The 21,722-nt window shown below is 56.8% G+C and overlaps 1 protein-coding gene across 13 annotated transcripts in view; it reads right to left on the minus strand.

Annotated features, from left to right (window-relative positions):
• AKT2 (AKT serine/threonine kinase 2) overlaps positions 1-21,029 on the minus strand; it is a 48,656-nt gene extending 27,627 nt beyond the window's left edge. For 3 of the 13 annotated variants that reach the window (XM_044378071.3, XM_048223568.2, XM_057314392.1), the window contains exons 1-2: positions 5,371-8,307; positions 2,039-2,168 (exon numbers count right to left, since the gene is read on the minus strand). In XM_044378071.3, the coding sequence (XP_044234006.1) occupies positions 2,039-2,084 (46 nt within the window). In that variant the 5' untranslated portion in view covers positions 2,085-2,168; positions 5,371-8,307. Of the gene's footprint in view, positions 1-2,038; positions 2,169-2,833; positions 3,507-4,162; positions 4,303-5,370; positions 8,308-20,841 lie in introns of those variants that run through there. The other 10 variants (XM_044378072.3, XM_048223569.2, XM_057314389.1 and 7 more) reach the window with 7 other exon arrangements.
• Between the last annotated feature and the right edge of the window lie 693 nt (positions 21,030-21,722).

The following is a 21,722-nucleotide window of genomic DNA, read 5'->3' on the forward strand; positions in this document are numbered from 1 at the left end:
GAGCCACGGGCCTGGGGACACTCAGGGACTGAGACCCTGGCAACACCCTAACACACTCATACCACCCACACACAATCCCAATCATTCATTCAGCAATCAGTTATTGAGCACCTACTGCATGCCAAGAACTTTCCTAGGCCCTGGAGATACCACAGTAAACAGCCAGATAAAATCCCTGCCCTCAGAGAACTGATTAGATCAGAGGCCTAGGTTGTTAACCCATTTTACAGATGTGAAACCAAGGCTCAGAAAGGTGACAGAGCTTGCTCCGAGTCACCAAGAGGAAGTGGCGAGCCAGGGTTAGAACTCTGACATCTGCCAAGGCTCGGAAAGCTCCATCGACAGCTGTAAACTCACGGCCCACCCTGGGCGGGTAGCGCCAAGGTGCCTCAAATACCACCCATGCCCGGAAAGGGCACTGGGAAACAGGTCTCCCTTGCCCAGTCTGATCGTGGAGGCCTGGCCCTGGGGATCACCTCCATGCCTCATCACTGCTCTGTGTCTGCAGACTGGGACAGGGCAAGATGGGTGGGCACTTCTCCTGGTTCCCACGGGGCTGGCCCCCTCAGCCTCCTTGCCTCTTCAAATACATTCAGTCCACTCTCCCTCCAGACCCACGGCTGGCCCCTTCACCTGCACTCTCCTGCCCCAGTTAGCCCTGGGGCTCGTTCCCTGCACTCCTGCGGGTCTTTATCAAATGTCCCTTCTCAGTGAGACCCTCCCTGACCGCCTTGTTTACGACAGCTCCCCCTGCTTCCTCCCATATCCCTTCTCACATTGCTCAATTGTTCTCCATGGCCCTTACCACCACTGCACGCACTGGTCCACTTGGGTGCCGCCCACCTTCCCCACTAAATGTAAGACATCAACGTGAGAAGGGGAACCTTCGCCTATCTGGTTCACTGCCGAGTCGCCAGTGCCTGGAGCACAGTAGCTGCTCCGTATGCGTCTGCTGACTGAATGCACGCACACAGAGAGCGGCTCCCATTAGGCTTGGCCCCCTCCCTCCCTCCCTAGGAGAAGGTCCACGGAAGCCAGAACAGTCTGCCTCTTTCACTCCACAGTGCCTGGACAGCTGCCCCCCCACCAAGCCAGTGAGCACAACGCTTCTGGGGACAGGAGGCCTGGGCTCTAACAGGGTAGGCTGTTAGGCTCTTCACTGTCAATGACTTCATTTCTCCAGGCCTCAGTTGCCCACCCATACAAGCAGACAAGGCCATGCCCTGGCTCCTGGTGCCCTGGGCTCAGGTCACCTGCACGGTTAATTAAAGCCAAGGTCCTACCTGTGGCCTCCAGGGCCCAGGGTGGTTGGATGCAACATCTGGCTCGTCCTCGCTCTCTCCACTCCAGCCAGCCTGGTCAACTCAACCAGACACACTCCCGTCTTCGTCCCTGCTGTCCTGTTCCGTGGGACAGCCTTGCCCAGCTATGCGTGTGGCTCACTCCCTGGCCTCCCCCCGCCCAGGTGTCCATCACTGTCCCCTCCTCAGAGAGGCTCGCCCTCAGAGTCCCTACTGCTCACAACAGCACTCCTCACCACCTGACATCGTATGTCTGCTTCTCTGTTCGCTGTCCCCAGCCCCCACTAGAATGTAAACTCCATGAGGGCACCACACGTCCCAGGAGTCTGGGAGCCTGAGCCAGCCTGGCACAGCACACACACTGAGTAACTACAGAAAGAATGAATGCTGAGGTATTACCTCACTGTGTTACTTCAGTTAAGTGACCTCCCCTCTCCAAGCCTCAGTTTCTTCTTCTATAAAATGGGGCTATGACTGAGACCATGAATGCAGAGGCAGACTCGAGATTGGCCTGCGGGCTCACACAGGATGATGCCCAGCAAGGCCGGGGACTCGGGCCCAGGCAAATCTGCAGCTCCCCAGGCTGCTGCTGAAGGATTCCATGAAACAGGCTTGGAAGTTGCTGTTGGCCTGGGGCTGGCAGGTAGGGCTCAGCCCTCCCTGGGCACCAGCTGCCAGGAGGAAAGCCAAGGCAGGAGGGGAGATACGCCACCCAGTGGACAAAAGCTGCCCCTTACCACGCTTGTGGAGCCAGCCTTCCTTGATGACAGACACCTCGTTCATGGTGGCAGGGTGACACGCTGTCACCTAGCTTGGGACAGCTCAGGGCAGCAGGACATGCAGGAGGCGCGGTGGACAGAGCACAGTCTGCAAGACAAGAGAGGAGCTCATCAGAACGCAAGGGGGATTCAGCCACAGCCCCTGCCCTCAGGATGGCCAGGCTCTCCGACCCTCGGGCTGTTCTGCTGGCGCCGCACAGGGTGGAGTCCGTGAGGATAGGGAGCCCTGCCCACTTGGCCCAGTCCGGGGAGGAAGATGTGGCCTCGTCCTCGGGGACTCCAACTGGGGATTGGGGTCGGGGGAGCATGACCCTGCCCTCAGAGCCTTACTCCTGAGGGAACAGAGCTCCCTGGCCTGCGCAGGCCTTGCTGAGCAGCGGCAGCCCTTCCACCCACCTTCAGCCCAGACAGGGCTGGAGGGAAGGAGCTGTGGCTCCACCCGTGTCACTCCCACACTGAGGTAACCTGGGATGAATCAGACAGCCCTGGGCACCTGAGGGAGTGCTCAAAGCCACCAGCATCTGCCTGCCACCCCCCAGCCCGACACGCAGACACACACATGCGCACACACACTTTCTCCGCCCCCTCCCCTCCTTCCAACCTACCACCCTCAGCAAACCAAGTGCCCCCAAGCCCCTGCTCCGAACCACCCTATGTCACTCCCTCAGACTCAGTCCCCTCTTTGCCCCCACCAGATGACTGAGGGAAGACAAGTCTCCAACGCTCAGGATCTTGAACAAGACAGCAACCTACTGTGTATGCACTTGTCTGGGGCTTAAGAGCCAGTCCCGGGGGCTCGATCAAGGCCCCAGTCCCTTCCCCGAGACCTCTACTTCCGTCCTCAGAGACCAGCAGCCGACAGACTGACAGACGCCGAGGCCACTGCATCGTCTCAGGTTCCCAGGGTGGAAGGGAGAAGGGCGGGAGGCAGCCGCCCGCTGGGCCCCTACCTGGAGCCACAGGCCTGGAAAGGGGCCACGGAGCCCAAGGCGCCTTTCGCCTTTCCCGGCCTGGGGTTATTTGCGGACAGCAGGTCAGGAGCTACATCGGCCCCCAGAGAAGTGGCAGCTGGCTCTAGGGACACCGAGGGCATCAGCTTTCTCTCATGCCCCAGGGGAGCTGGTGGGCCGGACGCACTACTGCCTGGCATGTGACAGTGGCAGGCTGCCCGGGTCCAGGCAGGGAAGGGAGCTAAGTGGGAGGAAGCGAAAGGAAAGACAAGATGGGCAGTGACAGAGAAGTAAACAGCAGGGTGAGAAATCACGTTCTGGACTCTGAGCCGCAAAGGCAGGGCCAGGAGCAGCACAGGGGCTCCCTCTGGCAGCAGGCAGACCAGTCCCAAGGGGCTCACGCTCCACGCAGGAACACCCAGGACCGCAGAGCCTGAAGATCCCACTGGCCTGCACGTCCACCTCTGATGTGACCGGTCTCTGCACCTGCCCTGCCCCACGCCCCGCCTCCCGCCCTCCGGGTGGCCTGGCTCACTGGCTCAGGTCCAGCGCTCTCCTCTCCCTCGAGGGCCCCCCCCACCCCCTCCCTAGATTCCCTGCTCCGTTATTGCTCCCTTCGATCTGTCCCCATTCACCAGCTGGACCGCTCAAACCTGACCCTGTCCTTCCCCCACTCAAAACCCTTCCATGGCTTCCCGCTGGCCTCGGGAAAGAGCCAAGCTCCCTCATTTGGGATTCGAGGCTCTTCAGGACCCGGCCTCTGCTGACCTTCACTCCAGCTGCCTCCTGCCCCTGCTCAGCCCAACAGTCCCGACTGTCCATCCACCCGCTTCCTGATGCCTCTCCCAACTGCCCTGGCCTTCTCCCCGGGCTCTGAGTCTCTGCTTTCAACCCTTAGACTCCATCCAAATCTGGCCCCGTCCCTCCAGGTTAAAAACCCTTCCAGGGTTCCCCAGCGTGCTCAGACGGAACAAAGTCGTTCCCACCACAAGCCTAGGGTCACCTAAAAAGCTCTCCATAAAACTTAATGACCGTGACAATAATTATACCCGGTACTACCTCTGTCTCCAGCCCCCCCCCCAACCAGGCTTCTGTCTCTCAGGCCCATCCCTCTGGCCTCCATCCCCTGTACCTTCTGTGGGTTCTCCCTCCTCCTTGAGGTCTCAGCTGAACCAAAGCCTCCTCCAGGAAGCCTTCCTGACCTCAGAGGCTGCCTGGGTGCTCTGTGTGCACCTCCTCGGCCAATTCTCCCGACACCTATTAAGTGCTAGTCTAGTGGACCAGCACAGCATCTGGATATCTGCCGAGTAGGTAATGAATGAACCCAGCTCTCCCCAGTCCAGGACCAGATTGAGCCATGGAAACATTTCCAGAGTCTATTCACGCCACCAATCTCTGAGCGTATCCTAAGCTCCAGACAACCAGAGGGGTACCAGAATGAAGCATCAGGAAGACACAGCCCCTGCCATCGCAAAGCTCACATCCCAGTGGAAGAGGCAGACAACGCACGAGTGCGCACGGAACAGTGTCAGGTGGCAGAGAGGCTCTGAGAAGCAAAGTAGAGCAGAGGAAAGGGTGGCGGGGAATGTGGGGTGTTATGTTAGCCGTGTGGTATGGGGTACATGTGAGGAGGGAAGGAGCCATGCTGCCACGTAGGGAAAAGAATTTCAGGCAGGGGAATAGCAAGTGCAAAGCCTCTGAGTCAGGAAATACTTGTAGAGCATGAAGAACTGCCAAGGGCCAGTGTGGCCAAGGAGTGAGGAGAGGTGGGCAGGAAGAACACACAGGGCCTGACGCGAGGCGGTGGTGGGAAGTTCGAGAAGTCTTCCCCTGATGTAGGGGCTGACACTGCACTTTCCCCGGTACCAGCTCAGTTTGGAAGTTTCAAAGAACCGGGATGGAGAACCCAAGTCCCAAGGAAGGGTGGACGTGGAAGAATAGACCAGGGGCCTGACGTCCAACCTCAGCTCTCCCCTCCCATCCCCAGCCCGGCAACTTCACCTCCGCTATTCCACATGTCTTGGGGTATCAGCGCTGAAGCACCCTCTGCGTGCAGAGGCTCGGCCCACTGCCTGGCCTGGCCCCCGGGGAACACTCAAACACGTGGGTGAGCGCTCAAACACGCAGCTGCTGTGATCAGAGAGAAGCAAAGGCAGCCAGGTGTGGCCATGAGTGGTCAGGGTCGCAGAGTCCGAGAGCCACTGCCAGCTGGGTGGCCTTGAGCAATCAGGGTGCCGGTGCCCTCATGGAGACCCTCCTGAATGATCCCAACCGACCCACCAGAGGGGCAGTGACCAGGCCCAGGGGAGGGCAGAAGCTCAGAGCGTGGAAGCCATTTACCTCAGGTCTTCCTGCTGAGGAGTGGCGGAAGCCCTGGCCACTGCTTAGCACCCCGGGGCCACTTTTTACATTCCCATTTCGGCAATTAAGAAGCCAGAGGCAGCCTGAGCGAGGGCAGGGGGAGGAACTGGAAGATCCCCTGCGCCCTGCCTGGATCCAGCCCGTCCTCCCACTGAGGGTGGCGCCTCCGCTGAGGTGTCTGTGACGCAGTACTGAGGTGATGAAATACCAGGCACGGAAGCCAGGGGGATGGCCTGCTCCCTGGGGAGCTGCTGGCGGAGGCCGCCCAGGCGAGAGGACAGAGAACAGCCTCTGGAAGCCAGGAGTCAGCACGCAGGGGCCTGCCCTGGCCGCCAGCCCGCAGGCAGCACACCCCAGGGCAGGGAGGACCTGGACGGTCCCATCCCCACTCGCTGCTTCCTTGAGTGTCTGGGCCTGAGTTGGCCGAGAGCCTGGGGCAGCCTGTAGGCTTGAGGTGAGGCCCCTGGAAGGCAAGGCGAAAAGAGCAAGGCCACTTCACAAGAGAGGACACCCACACTACAAGGAACACACATAATCTCATTATTTAGGGATTTATGCAAATTAAAATCATCCAGCAGAATGGCAGAAATTTTAAGAACAGACAATGCCAAGAGTTGACAAAGATATCAATGAATACCGGTGGAAGTATAAAATGGTTAGACCACTACGGAAAATTGCTTGGCAGTAAAAATTTAAACTCAATATGTGCCCACACCCCATGACCCAGCAATTCCACAACCCAACCCGAAAGAAAGGAGTGTGTTTGTTTACCAAGGGACATATAGTAGAATGTTCACAGCAGCAATACTCACAGTAACCCCCAAACTGGAAACAGACCGAGTGTCTACCCACAGGAGAACGGATAAACAAACGGAGGTAAATTCATACAGCAGAACGTTCTTCCACTCACTACTGACACATACAACAGGGAAACAGCATAAGGTTACCACGAAATAAACAGAAGAAACCAGACACACAACAACACATCAAGACTGCGTCCATTCACAGTGAGTTTGGAACGGGCAACACCTCACTACATGTTTAGGGGTGCCTTTCTCACTTATAAAACTATGCTGAACGTCAAGGAAACAAATCTGCAAAAGTCGGGAGAGCGGGTAGGAGCGCGGAAGGGGGAATTTCTGGGAGAGGACCGTGTTCTGTTGTGGTTACACAGGGCTCTGCTCTATAGCTGTTTGTTATACTGCACCATACAAAATGGGTTTAATATATTTTTCTGTACCATATGACAAAAGAAATAACTATAAAAACAAAAAAACACCTGGGTTTGAGAGTCCAAAGAATGCGGGGGAGCCAAAATCAGGCCTCCTGGCTTCCAGGGCTCGCCCTCCCCAAGGCTGGTGTGCCTGGATTTTCCCCTCAAGAAGGCCAGCTCACCAATGAGGAAGGAGAGGCATCAGAGATCCAGAGGATCCGAATTTCACCCCCAGGCTCTGCTGGCTTCCCAGCTGTGTGGCCACAGGCAGGTGACGCCCTGACCTCTGTGACTGCAGAGCTTGCCTCTGTACAGTGATCCTGCTGGAGAAGGGCTACGCACCCCAGCAGGGAGCAGGCGCACACTCCCAGCCCACAGCGTGGGGAGGGGGCTGGAGGGAGGGGAGGGGACGTCTAGCTCCGCACAGAAGGCAACTGAACAGGGATGAAGATCACTGCTCTCGGGGGTCAGCTCTGAGCAGGGAGGGGGAAGGCGACTGGACCGCGGTCCCCGAGGAGGCTCCAACTACTCTGACGAGCTTTTATTGGTTTCAAGAGCTGCTGAGTACACGGGTATCACTGACATACTCTACCGTTTGAGCTGAAACGCTCTACAATAATTTATTTTAAAACTTCTTTAAGACATTTAAAGAAGTATTCTCATCGATCTGACTCACAGGTGTTACTTATTACTCAATGGTTTCCAAACTGTACCTTCTTCAGAAGCTTTAGCTCACGCGCCAGAGTCAGATCCGTGAGAGGCAACTCAGAGGAGGGCAGGCCCTCGTGGCAGCTCTGGCAAGGGACTGGGTCCTGGGAAGGGTCCTTCCAAACCTGTTTCCTCATCTATAAAATTAGGGTTGTGTGGTTCCTGTTGCTTGGGGAGGGAGAGGGAGGGCTGTGAAGGCTCACCGAGCTCTAGCACTTCTGTCCTACCCCCTCCTATAGCCTGGGACCCTGTAACCACCCGAGTTGGAGCCCATCCCTCCTGTGCTCAAACCCTCCGGTGTTCCCATCTTACCCCGAGTAAAAGCCAGAGTCCTTATAGCCGCCTCAGGACCCTATGAGGCCTGCATGGTTCCCCCTTTACTTCTCCAAACACAGTCCATTTCAGCATTGCCTAGTCCTGTGGCTCCTCCAACGCACCAGGACGTCCCTACCTCAGGGCCCTTGCACGTGCTGCTCCCTTGGTCAGAATGCTCTGCTGCCAGGTACCTGAGGGGCTCTACCCCACTTTCTTCAGCCTCTGCCCACATGCCACGTTCTTCAAGAAGCCTTCCCAAGCAGACAAAAGGGAGCACCCATCCTACCTCCCTTTACCCTTTATTTTTCTCTATACCTCTCCTTATCCTTTACTTTTCTCCGTAAGCATTTATCATCGCTGACGTTATGTATTTACTTGTTCATCAGCTTACTGTCGACCTCTCCCTACTAGGATGTCAGCATGGTAAGAACATGGGCTATGGCCTGTCTTGGGCCCTGCTGGATCCTCTGAGCCGTGCAAGATGCTGGGTACACAGTGGGCACTTGAAAAGCTATTTGTGGAATGAATGTGCAGAGAGTGAAGCCCTGTGCCCAGAACAGGCTCAGAGTAAGTTAGATTCCTTCCCTTGCCACTCGTCAAGTCCGTTTTTCCTCCGGCCCCCCTCTCCCTGACCTGGTTTCTATGCCAGACGGCACAGATGGCATAAGGGAGGCAGGAGGGGAGGCCGAGGCTCTGCAGCTCCTGGAGCTGGAGACAGCAGGGTGGGGCTCATTCCCAGGGCTACAACCCCCGGGGGCCTCTGCCACCTGCCCTCTAATCTGCGCCTTCCCTATGGCTCCCTGAGGAGGACTTGCTCAGGAGATAAATGCAAAGACAACAAGAACTTGTCCTTCCACAGGCAGCACCTGCTTGCGGGAATCTGGGAGGAAACGTGTGCGCGGGGTGCTCGGAGGGAAGCAGCACCCTTGTTTGCCATCCGCAGCTCTGGGGACTGGTCCCGCGCTTTGTGAGCGCACTTTAGTAATACTACAAAAGGGGCAACCTGCCCCTGTTGGAATTTCTCCTGCAGAAAATGATCATGCCGGTGCACAGAGGTTCTGAGGTGGGGTTGCTCCACCTCAGCAGGAATGTGATTTGGGCCCAGGTAATTCCTGGCGCAGAGGCCGCTGTGCCCATAGGAGGAGGTTTATCAGCACCCCTGGTGTCTACTTGCACAGCCTTCCCTGAGCTGTGACTATCAAAAAGTCCTCACAGGGGCTCCTGGGTGCCTCAGTGAATCTCGATCTCGGCTCAGGTCATGATCTCAAGGTCATGGGATCGAGCCCCGCTTGGGGCTCCTGGGGCTCCATGCTCAGAGCAGAATTAGCTTGTCCCTTTCCCCCTCTGCCCCTCCCCCCTGCTCTAAGATAAATAAAATCTTAAAAAAAAAAAAAAAAAAAAAGTCCTCACAGGCTACCAAATGTCCCCTGCGGGCAGAGCCACCCCCTGGCTGCGAACCACTGTGCCGAGGGTACACTTGCTGAAATCATGAAAAGACTGGAAGTGACCAAAACGTCTGCCCCAGGGCTCTGGCATCGTAGCGATGGTTAATGTGACAGCACTAAAAAGAGGGAGCGGACGGCTGTGTCTCATTTACCACAGGCCAGGCACACCCAAGTGTTCTGCGCGTGGGAATTCAACCCTCCCAGGCACTTTTACGATCTCTTTTTAATGAAGAAACCAAGTCACGAAGCGCAATGACCGGTGCCAGTGTCCAGACCAGAAAGCGTGGAGCTGGCGGGGCCGGCGGCCACATGGCCTGGGGGAGTCCGGCACATCAGGAGCCAGGTCCCTGCTCCCCAGCTTGGTGGGCTCCGAGCTTCCCCCCTGTGCAGCAGGGAGGCCGGAGCTGCCTCCACCACGGGCTGGGGCTCAGACTCCTGGATGAGGGGCCGTCCCCTGCCATGGGCGGTGCGGCCCTCAGACAGAAGCAGCCTCCGCGGGCTCCTGGCCATCGGCGTTCAGCGCGCTCCGGCTCCGCGGAACATCCGACCTGACCCCCCCTCCTGCCACACACACGTGCGCCCAGCACAGGTCCTCCGTTCTGATGGTTTCTCACATGCCGACGCTCCAGAGCTGGCCGTGCTGGTCCTGGCCCAAGTGTAGACGTGAGCCACAGCATCCTCTTCAGAAAAGCAGTCACCCGATCACCGATGGACCTTACGGGGAAGAGCGCCTTGGGGAAGAGCGCCTTAGGCGGGGGTGCACGCGGACGCCCGTGGGGAAGGAACTGTGCCAAGAGAGGCGGGATCACAGGCCGGAGTCAAGGCTGCCTCAGGACCCTCCGCACTCCCACCGTGGCTCTGCCGGCCTCCTAGGGGGCCCTGGGCACGTCACTTCCCCGCTCCTCCCCTTGGTCTCCCCATCCACACACTAGACATAGGAACGCACTCCAAGGCCGCGGTGAAGACTAAAGGAGTCAATCCACATCAAGTCCCTTGAACTCTGCCAGCGTGGCCACCGCTCAGGACCTATCAGGTGTTACTGCCTCTGCTGGTGGGAGGCGGGGGGACCCTCGCTTCCTACGTCGCACGTTTCTGTAACATGTGAATTTTTACCTAGTCCACCTTCTTGGTCCACTTTTTTTCTCTTAAACAGCACACAGTCCCCTCAGCTGCCCCATCTGTCTACTTGGAGCAGGTAGGACTAGGAGCAGGCTGAAGACGGAGGCGGGCTGCAAAAGATACTGGGACAAGAATAAGCACAGAGCAGATTTCCTTCTCTTCCTTGCCACCCCCACCCCACACCTTCCCCCTCAGCCCACCACCCAGGGCCCTACAGCACCCCACAGAAATCACGTCAGATATCTGAGTCGGCCTGGGCACGGGCTCCAAACAATGGGCTGCAGCCAGGCAAAGACCGTCCAAACACAGCTCTGACCCTGTCACCCTGTCCCTCCCCTGTTTGGGGATCACATCCAAGGCCTTCATGGAGACAAGGGCCCACCTCAAGTGGCCCCCGCCTAGCCTCCTGGCTCGTCGAACAGCAGCGCCATCCCCACACGCACTTTTCCCTTCTGGTCCCTCGAACGATATTTGTGAGCGTGCATGCTCTCTCTCACACACACATACACCCCAGGACCTTTGCACGTAGTAGTCCCCCACCCAGAACACTACTCAGCCATCTTCACCTGCTAAATCCTCACTTCCTCAGGGAAGCCTACCCAGACTGCTCCTTGCCCCACAACGAGTCACAGATCCTCAGAGCTCAGCCTTCCTGCCCCCTCACGGAACTTACCTCTAATGTGCTCAGTCACTTGGACAATTATCTGGGTAATGGTGCCTCCCCCATTGGATGCAGAACTCCACAAGGCAGGGATGGGAGTGTCCTGGTCCCTCACTGTGTCCCCAACCACAGGGCCAGGCCCAGAGCTTCCATGAACTCAGGGTAGGGGTAGCAAACACAATCATAGCTTTTGAGGTCAGAGTTGGGTCAAATAAAGGCAAAACAAAAAATCCTGCATTCATTCATTCCACAAATATGGCACCCGTGTTGTGTCAGCACTGCTCTGGTCACCAGGGAGACAGCAGTGACTGAAACAGAACTCCCTGCCCTAGGGGAGTTTATGGGGGGAGGGGAGACGGTGGACAGGCCTTCAAGTAAAGCTAAATGAAGAGGCAAATTACATGCTGGAACAGAAGCTGACAGATGTTACGGAGAAAAGCAGCTCACTGAGGACTAGGTATGTGGGAAGGCGCGAGAGTTTCTGGTTTTATCCAGGGTGATCAGGGAAGGGCTCACTGAGATGGCGAAATGTGAGCAGAAATTCTCACCGAGAGATGAGGCAGCCACCGAGAGATGAGGCACCGGGGAGAGGGGGAGAGCACCCGAGGCCCAGGGAGAGTAGCGCCAAGGCCAGGTGTGGCCTGCACGAGACCCAGTAAGGAGGGTGGAGGGGAACAGAGGCTGCTGTAAGGGCTGTGGCTATTTTTCAGGGACAGATGGGGAACGGTCTGGCTTGGGGCACAGTGGGATGCGGAGTTCCTGGCCCCCGTGAGACAGAGCTTCTATCACAGCCACCTTCTGCGGCTGTCCCCATTGGCCTGACTCTCTCACCTCCTGGCTCACTTGGGGACCACGAGGATCCACATTTTACCGATGGGGAAACTGAGGACAGGAAGGATGCAGCAAGTACCCAACGCTGGGCAGCCGGGACACGGCAGAGGAAAAGCTGGATCGCAACTGTCCCAGCCCTGATCCTCTTCCACCTCCTTCCGCCCTCACTCCCAAGAGACTGAGCCCCGTCTCACAGCCGGGCCAGCCTGCCCTTACCATCCCTGATGCCCTGCAGCCCTGGGCTGCCCAATGTACAGAAATGCACGCGCGCACACACACAAGCAGGGCCCCTCCAGTCTGGCTGAGGGCTTGCTTCCACCCTCACAGGCGCTGCTCCACGTCACCATCTGCCTGGCTCCCTGACCAGCAGTTTTGAGGCAGGGTCTGGTGGTGTGAGTCCCCATCTTATCCCTGGGGCACCCAGGAGCAAGCAGGTAGGGTCCTACCCACGGCTACTGTTTACCAAGTGTTCACGATGTGCCAGGTCTGGACTCCTATGAATCCTCACAGCAATCCCGGGAGGTAGATGCCATTACTGTTCCCATTCTTCAGAAGAGGAAACTGAGACCCAGAGAGATGAAATCACATGCCCAAGATCACACAGCAGGTGAGTGCAGGGGACGGCTGATCTAGCCAACAGAACTTTCTGTAATAATAGAAATGTAGCTACAGAGAATAGTGCAGATAAAAAACTAAATTTTTACTTGTATTTAAGTTTAACTAAAACTCAAATAGCCACACAGGGCTAGGGGCCAGCATATTGGAGGTGCAGCTCCACAGAACCTCTCTGGTGAAGCACCAGGGGACTGAAAGCAGGAAGAGGGGTGAAGGGAGGTGAGGGCCGGGGTGTGCTCACAGGCCCGAGGGGCTGGATCATCCCAGCCTGCCGCGGAGAAGCTCCCATGTGATACCATCACTCCCAACCCCTGACCCACTCAGCCCAGGGAGCTGAAACAGGGCTCAGAGGCCCAAATCCACACCCAGAGCGCTGGTCAACTCAAATCCGGACTGCTACCTTCCAGGATGTACAGGTCGCTTCCCTGAACCTCAGTGTCCTCACCTATAAAACGCGATCTTAACGCCAACCTGAGTGTGTGTTTATATTATTTTAAAAGATGTTTTGCTTTTTGGGTTTTTTGGTTTTGGTTTTTTTTTTTTGGCAATCCAGGATCATCACGGGGACCCAATGAGACGTACTTCAAGCACAACTGGGGATGAGGCCAGCACTTGGGAAAACAGGCAGCAATCACACAAAGGCAAACACCAAAGTCAAGGGCCAGCCTGAGCCTGAGTTAGAGCTATGGAAGTGGCAGCTACGTTCATACTGTCACTAGCTGGTTAAAAGGAATCATCCAGATGATTCATGACATGCCCATATTAACTTGTTGAAAATATCATCTAAATGAAAACACACAGCTAAAAAAAGTAGACAAGTCGCAGACGCTACCCCAAAACACATGCTCAACACTCACCACCTCCCCTACCCGCCTGCCACCCCACCCTTGGTCTAGGGACACCAGTTTGAGCAGCACAGACTTGCCTGCCAGCCCTGGGCCCTGCCACCCTCCTGTGCGCTGACCCCACCCCCCTGGCTGCAGCGTATGTGCTCAGGGTCACCACACTGCCACCTCAGGGCCTTTACCTATGCTGCACCCCTCCCTGGCCCGTTCCTCTGGGCTTTCAGGTCAAGGCCTGACTCACCTCAGGACCCTTCCCCTAGTCCCCCTCCTGCCAAGACCAGCCAGATCTCTGTTCCCTTCCTCTGCGGCACCAAGCACTCTTGGACTTCTCTGCCTCCAAAACTGTACGCGGCACACAGTAGGCCCTCAATAAATTAACCGGTGAAAAAATGGAATACACAAATGACCACAAATAGCCAAGGGCGGGCTCCGTGGGCTTTAGGGGGTGGAGAGAGGCTGTACAGCCTCTCTGTACGCGGCCAAAACTGTACGCAGCACACAGTAGGCCCTCAATAAATTAACCGGTGAAAAAATGGAATACCCAAATGACCACAAATAGCCAAGGGCGGGCTCCAGAGGCCATGCAGGAATCAGATCCCGAGGTAGGGGATACAGGAGTATCTCCCAACCCTCACCCCTGCCCCCTGGCCTCTAGGGAAGGAAGGGGCTGGCCAAGGCCAGGGCTCCGTGGGCTTTAGGGGGTGGAGAGAGGCTGCTGCACCCCATCTCCCAAGCAGGGATCGAATGGAGCTAATCCAGTCATTTCCGGAACTGGGGCCTACTTCGGGCCAGCTCTATCTAGGAGAAGAGAAAGCCAAAAAGATCATTAGGACAACAGTATTGTGGGGTGCCCAGTTGGCTCAGTCGGTGGAGTGTGCGACTCCTGATCTCGGCGTTGTGGGTTCATGCCCCACGCTGGGTGTAGAGATCACTTAAAAACTTTTAAAACAACAACAGTAATTACCTCAGAAACAGTGGCCATGGCACTGATCGGAGGCAGAAGAGCCAGTCTCAAAAACGCAGACTCAACCCCAGATAGAGCTGGCTTCAAATTTCCTGTCTGTTACCAACACCGTGACTTTGGGCAAATCCAGTAACCTGCTTGGGCCTTTGCTCGCTCACCTATGAAATGGGAGGAAGAGTTTTGCTGACCTCCCAGGTCACGGTGAGGATTGGTGAGAGCAGACACATAAGGCGCCACAGGGCCCGGCACAGAAAGGCCGCCCTGTTAGCTCTGAATAACAACAGAGCATTCTACGTAGCTTTCTGTGCCTCAGTTTCCCAACCACCCATGGTGGTGCTTGTTACCCACCTCACAGGCTGCTGTGTCCAAGCTCACACGCACAGGCTGCTCCAAGCCGTGTCTGGCTGAGCGGGGGCTCAGTGATGGGTATGATTGATACTCCTGTCGGGAGCCCTCCCCAGCAGGAACCTCAGCTGATTGGCCTGTCACCTCCTCCCAAGGCTCCAAACACACAGCGGCTCACCAAGCAACAAGCCCAGGCTGGCTGCGTCCAGAGCCCCTGTGCCCTCGCAGATGCCCAACCTGACCCAGGCTCACCATCTCCAGCAGCAGCAGCATGGATCCACCGAGCACTTTCACAGGAGGCCCCGTGTCAGGCACTCTCAAACACATGGGATCCCTGAATCCTCCCCACTTGGCAGGACTGTTCCCATTTCAGCCAAGCAAAATGTACCTCGAAGATATGAAATAAGGCCCCCAGGGCTCCAAAGCAACCAAGGGAGAGGCTAGGAGCTGGGAGCACACCCAGCTCAGCCCCAACCACAGTGCAATGACCCACGAGATGATGAAGACTTTGAAATCAGGCAGGGAGGGGGCAAGGGAGTGGCAGCTTCCTCCCCCCCATCCCCTGGGGTCCATTCGGAAAGGGTCCACAAGGTGGCAAACCAAGGCAGGCTTGGATTTCTGGCCTCACCCTTAGAAACAACATCTGCGGACGAGCTTCCTGGGCAGAACGGCAGGGCTCGAGGAACTTCCTGCACGGACTCTACATGCAGTCTTCCCTTAGCCAAGCCCGGCTTACCGTCCCCTGCTTCACGCACCCAGTACAGCCAGGCCGCGCTGCGGGTGCTGAGTTGGCGGTGGGTCCTGCCCCCAAGGGGGCCAGGCCCGAGCTCCCACCCCCCACCCCTGCCCCTCCCACCCCCGCTCCCTCGTTCCCTCCCTCCTGGTCTTGCTCCCAGGGCTGTCTCCCCTAGCTGGGCCTCTTGCTGCTTGGCTGGTTGTCCAGAAGAGCCTGCCACGGAACCACCCCACTGTGCAGCCCAGAGGCCTGGTGGTTGAGAGCCTTCCACTGAGAGCTCTTGGAAAGTTGAAGAGAGGCCCAGGGAGGGGTGCCCCTGGGTCCTCCAGAGGCCTGGAGATCAACTTCAAAAGACACTCCTTTCCATCCCCCCATCCCAAAGGATTTCCGGAGACCCCCAAGAGGTTTGCTCTGAGGGTCTCCATTCCTTCCGGGAAGATAGCCCAGAGCAAGCCTGGGAAAATCAACATCCCGGCCTCTGCTTACTGCACTAAGCCTTCAGTATGAAGCTTCCTCACCTATGCTTACCTGGTCTCAGAAGACTCTGGAGCCACACTGCCCACATTCAGAGCCCAGTAGGGTTGGGTACCCAGCAATAGTTACCAAGGCTCTCCAGGCCTCTGCGAACTGCATTCAGAGCCGAGTCCTCCTCGATCTAAGGGGTCTTCACTCAAGTCCTCCCAGGGCTCCTTTACAGCACTCCAATCCCGACCTACATGTCACCTCCTCCAGGAAGCCCTCCCGGGTCACCCCAGCTAAAACACAGTAATATCCCCACACTCTCTTTCCCCTGACCCCCATTCATTCTGCCTTCCTAACACTGATCACACACTGATATCCTCTCCCAGATTTGTTTGCTGGGCACCTGTCTCCACTAGAAGGTACACCCATAAGGCCTGGGTCTTCCAAGTTCTAAAGCAGCAACCGGGAATGTGGTCGGTCCTCAGGCACACAAGCTGCGTGGAAGGTCAAATCAGCCAAGCACAGCTTTTATCAGGTATTTACTGTTGTTCTGCGCTGTTATTTGATATTAGCCCAGCTGTTTGGGTTGGGGAGGGGTGGGCCACAAATTACCTCGCTGAGCCTCCCCCATCTGTCCCTAAACGGAACAGCCCTGGGCCCTGGGGAATGCGGTGTGAAAACCACAGAGGAGGGAGGCGACCATCACGCCTTCGCTGTTTCTAAGGCAGTGATTCTACTCGAGGGGGAAGTGGGAGGCATGTGAAACTCCCTGACCGGCTCAAAAATCTACCCCCCACCCCAGGCAGAAGCCTGAGAACCTCTTCTGGCAAAAGGCACCTTCTGAAGCTCGAAATCTGACCGAGCTGTTCCTCAGAGCACTCTGCAAGGCTCTGAGCCCCGCCTGCCCTCACTCACCCTGACCCACCACACACGCCTCCTCCGTGCCGCAGGTCCCCGCACCTCACCAAGCTTCCAACTCTGGCACCGTGGTTCCCCCACCGCGCCCCAAGGCCAGTCCTTCTCCTCACCGGGTCCATCCGATCAGGGATCAGCAGAGGTCTTCCTGACAGCCCAACTACAGAAGCTCCCAGCCACACCTGATGTTCACTGACTGCCCAGCACCTCCCTTTAACCTGTCCCTTGTTTATTCCCCAGGTGCCATGGAGGGAGCGCCTCTGTCCAGTGCACCGCGGCATCCTAGCACCTGAAGCCATGCCAGGCACGCAGCAGACGCTCAGTAAAGGCTGGTGGATAAACGAAAGCCTCTGGCTCTGCAATGCCTTCAGGATCCAATGCACACTTCTCCCCGCCCAGGTGGCTCTGCACAGCTGGGCCCCTGACTCCCACGAGCACTTCTGCTCCTCACCCAGCTTGCACCCACCCTTCTGCCTCGAAGCCTTCAAAAGGGCTGTTCTCACCTGGGTCAAGGTCCTTCCTGCCACTTCTGGGGGCTGGGGTGGAGATTCAATAAAAGCACATATAACAGGGGGGTTTAGCAGAGCCTGACATCTGAAAAAGAGCTAGAATTTTGACCTCAGAGGAGCTCTGGGCAGCAGCTGTGTGGGAGGATGAGGAGGCCTGAGTGCTGCACTTGCCACCCTTTATTTGATTATGTCCCCACCCCCGCCCCAACCCTCCAAAACCTCTGTTTCCTCATCTGGAAAATGGAGATGCTAATTTCAGCCGGGCCCTCCTCCTGGTGGTACCTGCGGAGGCTCTGTAGCCCTGGAAGGGCCTCCAAGATAATACAATTACAATCGCTAAGATATCCTGAGGGCTCACCGCGTGTCAGGCACTCCTCTGAAAGAGCGAGAACAGGAAACGTTTACTGGAGGCTGTTACTGGAGGCTGTTACACCAGGGAGGCTATAAATGCTTTCCACAAATTAACCCATTTAACCTTCAGACAACGTATGAGAGGGAATGACCATCCCCTGACTCAGACAATGAAAGCTCAGAAAGGCTGAGGAACCTGCTCAAGGGCACACAGCCAGGGAGTGCTAGAGCTGGATTCGAACCCCATGCTCTGAATCATTTCGGTGCAGCTCTTTACAGAGGTCAGAAAGCAGGACACCGGATTCCCGGATTCTGGCTGGGCCAGCTGGGGAGCTGGACACTAAGACACCTGAGAGGACTGATGGGAGGGTGTGGGGAAGGACGGATGTGCTCAGGACTGCCCACTGAGCATCTGCACAGTGCCAGCCACCATCCTAGGAGCTCCTCGTGGGTGTACTCGTTTCGTCCTCACAACAGTCTGAGGTGGGTGCCGTTCAGTGCCCACTGCACAACAGGTGAACACTAAGGTCCAAGGTCACACAGCCAGAACACGATAGCTCCAGAACTTGCATGCGGACCACCACGCCATCCTTGGGCAGGGACCTCTAACACAGCTCCCGTCACCCCCTGCATGTCTCCCCTGCTGTTTTCTCCGGGCTCCCAGCACACACTCTGCACTGGGTTAAAAGACACCATGGCTCAACTCTGAGAAGGGACCAAATTACACCAGCAAGCCCAGATCTATCAGACTGGCTGCCGACAGCCCTGAGCTCAGAGGGTGAGGGGAAGGAAATGCCCAAGGGTGCAGCTGGCAGGGTCCAGGGCAGGGCCTTTGAGGTGCCAGAGACCCACTACAGCTTGGGACCTGGGGAACAAAGAGCGCACATCACTAGAGGCAAGCCCACCCAGGTGCACAGCTCAGCCTGCCCCCTAGGGTCTGACAGTCCTAGGGCAAAGCAATTCTTCCCCTGAGTCCCGAGGTCTCATTCTGCAAAAAGGAGAGATACCATATCCACTGCTGGGAGCAACTAACCCACGGTTCTAGTTACTTGTCGACAAGAGGTTCACTGAGGCCACACCAGGCCGGGGGGGGGGGGGGTGTTCATGTATTGGTTTTACTACTTTTGGGTGTGACACATTAGGCCGATCCTTTCACTTCACAGCAGGTGTTTCAGTCTCCTCATCTGTAAAATGCGTACCACACTCCTACCTAGCTCACAGAAGTCTACAAAATGGGTATAACCATACCTATTAGGTAGATGCATTTCTGAGATTTAAAAGAGCTCACGTGTGTAAAAGGGTTGCCACATGCCTGACATACTGTGGACGGCCAATAAACGTCGGCTGTTCACTGGCTCTGGAAATGACTTGCCTCTCTGTGCTTCAGTTTCCCTTCTAACACGGAGATCGTGCAACAGTACCTACAGCTCTAGGATGTACTCAGCAAGTTAATCTGTATGAAGCATTCTGAAAAGTGCGTGGCAACACAGAACACACTCAAAAAACGTCAGCCATCAATCTCATGATTGCGATTTTTATTGCTGCTGTTAACCCCATCAGGCAAACCCTCTAAAAGCTGGCAGAAGGAGACCAGAGAAACAAACCCCTAGTGGAGAAAAATTCTAGAGCCCCACAGTCTCGAAGAGACTCAAGGACCTCGAGGACTGTTCTCTAGGAACCATAACTAGAGAAGCCAGTCAACTTGAAAGCCAAGGATGTGGATCAGAAGCAACTATCTGCCCCCTGTGACCACATCACCAGCCCACGTTAGCTGGGTCAATCAGGGACTGCAGCCAGCCCTCCGGGAACTCCAGACCCAGGGCAAAGGCTACCGGGCAAGCCAAGGTCACGAGATGGCCTAGGGAGCAGGGGCAGTGGCTCCAAGCACCCACCGAGTGACCACAGTGAGAAACTAGATCTGTGGGGGATTTGGCTACCCTAAGTTCTTCAGAGAAACCTTCCTCCCTGGTTCAGGCTGGGCTAGGGCACCCCACCCAAGTCCCCTTGACCTGTGCAGAGAGGAACAGCTGGGAAAACAACACTCAGCCTCATTGTCACCTAATGGTGAGACCAACTGTTATCGCCTGGTGGGGAGCGAAAACACGATAGGAGGCTGGACAGCTAACCAGGGAGTCACAAACAGCCTCATGACCAGGATGGAGACTGCCATGATCTGTACTGGTGCCTGGCTCCTCTGCACCCACCGCCAAGCAAGGTCTGGCCAGGGCTGAACTCCCCAGTGCTTCTCTGAGAGGGGAAGAGAGGACAAGGTTGAAAGGCAGACCATGGAGGAGCAACCTGACTACTCTAGCCCAGGCCTCTTGCTGAGCCCAAGCAGCCCCCAAATGAGAGAAAGGGGGTCTTCAGAGTCTCAAAGATTAAGACGTCCCCAGCCACCTTGCCTTGGCAGAGAGGTGTCCCTCCAAACTCTCCTTCCTCTTAAGTCTTAACAAGCAGATCCAGGGGGCACAGCTCCTCAAATCTAAGTTCAATACCTCCTCCCCTCCCTAATATGGAGCTGAAAGCTCAGAAAACTTCAGACAGAGGCTTCTAAGACATCTCCTGCCATAGAAACAAAGAATGTGCCAAAGCGTCCCACACACCTTAAAATAAGGTTTAATGATATGAAAAAGTGGTGGGACAGCCAGCAATCCCAGCGACCATCCAGTTCCCCCAAAGTTATTAAGAAGTTCAATAGTGACCCTCCCTCCTCAGGCTCAGTGCAAACCCCCAAGCCCCACCCACCAAACTCGGGAGGCAAAGCCCTTCCTCAACACTCCGCATCACAACCCTCCCAAAGTACTCCCCTGAACACCCACTGGGGTCTGCCCCCCCACCCCCGCGCGTCCCTCAAAGATTCTAAACATCACAACCCTCCTCCTTTGATACAGCGCTCCTCCACGCTCTCAGGATGCCCCCCCAACACCTCAGTGGTATAACCCACAAGGCGCTACCCCGGCCGCACTTGGTACAGCTCCCTCCGCAGCAGCCCCCCACCTCCCTAAACACGTTAGAGGAACTGCTCCCACAGCCCCGAATAGGTACAGCCCCCTACACTTGGTAAGGCGCCCCCCCACCACGATGGCTTAGCTCTCTCACACCCGGCAGGCGCTCCCTTCCCATCCCACTGGTTCAGCCCCCAGATTCTCAGTGGTTCGGTCCCCGCACTTTGGTGTGCCCCCCCCCGCGCCGCCTCAGTGGTACGGCCAGCCGCCCCCGCCCCCGCCCCCGGCCCCTCAGGGGTAGTACGACCGCCCCCGCGTAGCCGCCCCCACTCAGTCCCGGAAGGGGGGGGCTCGAGGACGGCGGTCCCCGCCCGGCGGGCACTGGTGGTACGGCCCAGCGCCGCACTGCGGGGGGTCCGGACGCGACCATCGCGGGGGGAGGCGCTCGGGGACACGCGCTGGCGCACTCACCTGTCACCGGCGGCCGCCCAGCCTCTCCGGCGGGGCTCTATTCCCGCCCATCGCCACGCTGCGCTTGGTCCAGCTCCTTGTGTTTCCTGGCGGCGGCAACTGCAGCGGCAGCGGCAACGCCTTCTCCGAGCCAGGCCCAACGGCTCGCGCGGCGCGGCCCCCCCGCCCCCTCCCCCCAGCCCCCGCTTACCGCCCCCTCCCACCCTCTGGCCGGAAATACCGCCTTCTCCCACCACAAACAGGAACTGACGTAAAAGAACGAGAGATGAACTCGTAGAGCGCTAGAGCGCAAGCGCAAAGCAGGGCAGGAGGCCGACTCAGAGCCGAACGCCTGCGTACTTTGGGAAAGTTTGGGTCGAGGTGGGCTAACAAGGTGTCATGCGCAGGCGCCGGACGGAAAGAAGAGACAGGATTGCGCAGGCGCAGCAGGACTCTGACGCCCGCTTTCCCTAAAGGCTCGCCACAGTGATACTTCCCGGCAGCCCCTGGTCCTTATTTACATACGCTTTGATCTCGCTTTACTGTGATCTCGCCTTTCCTCCCGGTTCCGAGGCTCTTAAAGAGCCCTGGAGCGGGGGTTAGGAGAGTTGTCTTTTCACTGTGTCCCGTCATGGTGAGCACAGGCTCTGAAGCTTCATAAACCCAGCTTTGCATTTCCTTACTGGTGATAGTAGGCAGAAGACTTGACCGTTTTCTGTGCCTGTGTATCCAAATCTGCAAAAATGGAAACAGAGCTGCGTCACTGGGCTATTGAACTTTTTTATGTAAATAGAGCAGTTTATATCAATTAGACACTCTGTGACTCCAAAATATTAATCCTACCTGCTCATCATATATGTACAATTAAATAGGGATATAACTTTTTTTTAATGGGGTAACTT

The sequence above is a fragment of the Ursus arctos genome, unplaced genomic scaffold (genome assembly GCF_023065955.2).
Source record: "Ursus arctos isolate Adak ecotype North America unplaced genomic scaffold, UrsArc2.0 scaffold_19, whole genome shotgun sequence".
Classification (NCBI taxonomy): Eukaryota; Metazoa; Chordata; class Mammalia; order Carnivora; family Ursidae; genus Ursus; species Ursus arctos.